The sequence below is a fragment of the Euprymna scolopes genome, chromosome 6 (genome assembly GCF_053919585.1).
Source record: "Euprymna scolopes isolate OS-2025 chromosome 6, ASM5391958v1, whole genome shotgun sequence".
NCBI classification, from domain to species: domain Eukaryota; kingdom Metazoa; phylum Mollusca; class Cephalopoda; order Sepiida; family Sepiolidae; genus Euprymna; species Euprymna scolopes.
In genome coordinates this window covers 32,328,364-32,332,834 of record NC_136487.1, presented here as the reverse complement: position 1 = coordinate 32,332,834, position 4,471 = coordinate 32,328,364, and the positions used below count along the sequence as shown (strand labels likewise).

Below are 4,471 nucleotides of genomic sequence, written 5' to 3'. Positions count from 1 at the left end.
ATATATATATATATATAGAGAGAGAGAGAGAGAGAGAGAGAGAGAGAGAGAGAGGAGGGATATGAAATAAGATTAAATGTTGAATAAATGAATTTGATATATACTATATTATAATCTAGTCTGTAATGCAAAAAACATGTCTGAACTCCTCTACACCAACTTACTTTCATGCAAATTAATGAATCCACAAACTCACTTTCCACTTTTCTTATTTCATTCCCCTGACGGTCGAAACAGACATAATTCTGCTTGTGTTTAATATATTCTATTACATTTAACTATAATGAGTTCTAACAATACAAAAATAGACAAAGAGATTAATGAAGAAGGTTTCTTAACTAATCAAAACATTGAAGTGAATTCACTTTGCAATTGTATAAATATCGACGAATGTCCGTTAGGAGGCAAATGTCTCATTTCTTATATAGAATATAAATGTGAAGCAATAGATACATATATTGGGGCCAATTGATGTAGATTTAAATATAGATTTAACAACCATATAGCATCTTTTAAAATTCTAGCAGTTATAAGAAGAAAACAATATCATTAGCAAATTGGATAAGGGAATTAAGAAAGAATAAAATTGAATACAAATTGAAATGGTCAATATTATGAAGTGCTTGTAAATACTCTCCAAATAAGTCTGGTTCCTGTAACCTTGCAATCTGGAATCATATCATATAATAATATATAAAGAAAACCTTTTTAACAAACGACAGGAAGTAATTAAAAACTGTTTACATGGATCTAAATATATATTGTCTCCACTAAAACCTGAGTAGAGGCATGGATTAGGTTAAAATAAATTTAACTGTTTACACATGGAAAATTTAACAATTTAACAATTTTTCTCTATAGAGATAAATAAGATACAAAATTAGTAATAAGATATAAGCTGGAAATCGTGAATCACAATAAACCAAATTAAATATAATAATAAAATGATAGCAAATATTAACACTATTTATTATCAGATATATATTTAGAATACATTAGAAAATATATGATGATATATTAAACATAATGTAATATTTAATTTAAAAGAGATAACTAAGAGGTAATAATTGTATTTTATAATTATATGTAAATAAAGTAAAAATATTAAATTAGCATATGGAATAGAAGTCATGGAACTTGAAATATTTTAACTGGCTTAATTGCAATGTTTGGACATATTAATTATTAGTTGGAAATAAAATAATTTTAATCAATCTATATCTATAAAGGTGAACGTGTCTGTGTGTGTGTGTCTGTGCACATTTACCTACGCAAAAACTCTATCAATTTTAAGTCTACACGCTCGAAATTTGATATACAAGGTACTGAGATTTGGGGAAAATCTTTGTAATCCGTTTTCGGTCAGAAATTTCGCTGTTAAGGGGTCAAAGTTCAATGATTTGACTTTGGAGAACTCTACCAAACTCCTCCGACAATTTTGGGTTTGAACACTTGAAATTTTAGATATAGGTTCCTTGGACATGGATCTAAATTAATAACTTAATTTGAGCCCAAAACAATAAATATTAAGAGGTCATAATAGGGGTCAAATTAAAAAAATTAACCGCTATTTTTTTTTTTTTGCTCAACATACACCTCTAAACACCCGGATAACGCCGGGCTGAAATGTTAGTATATCTATAAAAGTGAAATTGTCTATCTGTGTGTGTCTGTGTGTGTACATTTCCCTACCAAATAACTCGGTCAATTTTCAGTCTACAAACTTGAGATTGACATAAGACGCGAGATTTGACATTTTGGAAAATATTTTTAATTAATTTTTGCCCAGAAATTTGGCTGTCAAGGGGTCAACGTTCAACGATTTTACCTCTGAAAACTCTACAAAACTCCTCCGCCAATTTTGGGTCTAAACACTTGAAATTTTAAATGTAGGTTACTTGGGCATGGATCAAACTTTTTAATTTGATTGGACTCCCAAAAATAAATGTTAAGGGGTCAAAATTGGGGTCAAAATTAAAAAGATTGACCTCTGTCGTCTCTACCAAATTACTCAGCCAATTTCTGGTCTAAATATTTGAAATTTTACATAAAGGGTATTCAGAGATATGAAAAGTTTTAAATCGGTTTGGGTCGAAAATTTAAGCTGCCAATGGGCCAAAGTTCAAAAGATTTGACCTTTGCGGTGTCTAGCAAACTATTCAGCCAATTTTGGGTCTAAACATTTAAAATGTATACATTACGGGTATTCAGACATGCGGCAAGCATTTTTATCACTTTTGGGGCGAAAATTTAGCTGCCAAAAGGTCAAAGTTGAAAGAGTTAGCTTTCGCAGAGTCTACCAAATTTCTCTGCCAATTTTAGGTCTAAACACTTGAAATTTTAGATGTAGGTAACTTGGACATGGGTAAAGCTTTTTATTTTGATTTGAGACCAAAATAGTACATGTTAAAGAGTCAAAATTGGGGTCAAAGTTTAAAAAAAATACCCCTGCCATCTCTACGAAATTACTCAGACAACTTCTGGTCTAAACATTTGAAATCTTACATAAAGTGTATTCACACGTAGAGCAAGTTATGGACAGTATGTAGGGCCCGAGCAAAGCCGGGCTAAACTGTTAGTTATAAATAAACTAAAACGTGTAAGAATATCAGATATTGTGTTGTAAGGACAATTTTTAATAATCATAATACAATAAGTAAAAGCAGAATTAAATTCTCTAGTGTTGATTAAAACACTTAAAAGAAAGCATTATATGATTGATGCATTGACTCAAATAAACCAACTGTGATAATAGAAAAATAGATATAAAAACATTAGTTCTAATCAGAGATGTCTACGGATTAAATTTGAACATGAAATAGAGTATTAATTTTTTTTAGATTAATTAAACGTTAATAATTTTATTTTGGAAACTTAGGTTAAAATATATTAAACTAATTAACATACAAAATTGAGGGGGTGGTGCTGTAACTAATCTAACTGGGTATTTATTTGCTTCCCCAAGAAAAAAAAATGTGGCACAAGATAGTTTTTAATGTGGGAGAAAATCAGCTCCCCTAAAAAGGGGCACTCTGTCAGTTTGCAAAAATAAAATTAACTTAATATAGAAGGGTTTCCCCCTTCATTGACTAAGGACAATTAATTTGAGTACAGCATCTGTGCAGACACCACACTTCAGTGACCAGCACAGTATAAGTACTGGGTATCTAACTGTTAGTCTAATTGCAACATTTAAACATGTGAAATATGAGTTTAAATTAAAATTTCAAATAAAAAAACGTAAATGGATGAGTAAGAGAATATAAACATGTTAAAATAACATTAATTGCCTCCGCCGTGCTTCACAGTTGGTATGGGGCTCTTAGGCAAGAAGGCTTCGACAGATTTCCTGTAAACAGAAGAAACACTATTATAACTCAAAATTCGTTTCGTCGGACCATATAACATGTTTCTAGAAGGCAGCATCTTTATCAATATGGCACTTTGCGAACTCTTTGCTTTCAGATGCACAGGTTTCAATAAGGGAGTCTTCCTCGAGTGATATGCTTTCAAACAAGCTTTCAAAACTCTACCAACTGTGTGTCGAGACACGTTCACTCCAGAGCTTCTCTGTTCCTCTACAATCTCCCCAGCAGTGATCCTTGGATTTTGGTTGACACGGCGAACTATTGTTCGCTCTGCTCTCGCGGACAGTAGCCTTTTTCTCCCCCGACCTCCAAAATTCATAACGTCACCTTGTGATTTGAACTTCTTTATGATGGCTTGAACGGTGGATTTGGGAAGGCTTAGCTTCTTAGAAATCTTATCATATCCCTCCCCTTTGGAATGACACGCTATCACACGCTTCCTGAGGTCTTCGCTGTATTCCTTAGTTTTAACCATAACAAAAATTCCTTAATTTAAATTAATTCAAAGCAAACGCTGTCTAAAAATTATCTGAAAAAGAAAAATTGTTAAAAATTAACATTAAATAAGCATAAAAAAGGCTACAAAAAGGTAACAAAACCATGTCAAGCATGAAATTGGTTGTAATTATAATGGTAATAGATGAAACCAATAAGCCGTGCCTATAATTTTGAACACGATAATTTAGAAATTTCGTTTGTAATTTCTTTAGTATTCTAGTTTTTGGTTGGTTGTTTTTGTTTTACGGCATATCAACCCTTTTCAGGTTATTTAATGCCGAATCCAAAGATTTTGAAGAAAATTTTTTTAATAGAACATATTTGTTGTTTTCAAGTCGGTTTCTATTTAATCCATAGTTGGGACCTTAACAGGTACTATCACTCCGGGTCAGAATGGACCTGGGAGCAATGGCAATTAAAAGGTGGCTCCACACTCTCCAAAGCCTGCAAGCTGGGGCCTCACCACTGGATATAGTTTAAGGTCATATCCAGGACCCTAGTTTTTGGAAATCCAGTTGTTGCATTGGAAAGAGCAGTTCAAAATTGATATGATACTACATAATAACCTTCGATTCTGACTATTTTTATGAGATTTTATTTACAAA

The 4,471-nt window shown here is 32.0% G+C and overlaps 1 protein-coding gene across 1 annotated transcript; it reads right to left on the bottom strand.

Moving 5' to 3' along the window:
* Window positions 1–3,282: 3,282 nt before the first annotated feature.
* On the bottom strand, window positions 3,283–3,843 carry LOC145278144 (uncharacterized). Its single transcript, XM_080130425.1, has one exon. The coding sequence runs from the start codon at window positions 3,841–3,843 to the stop codon at window positions 3,283–3,285; it is 561 nt and encodes a 186-aa protein (XP_079986551.1).
* Window positions 3,844–4,471: the final 628 nt, after the last annotated feature.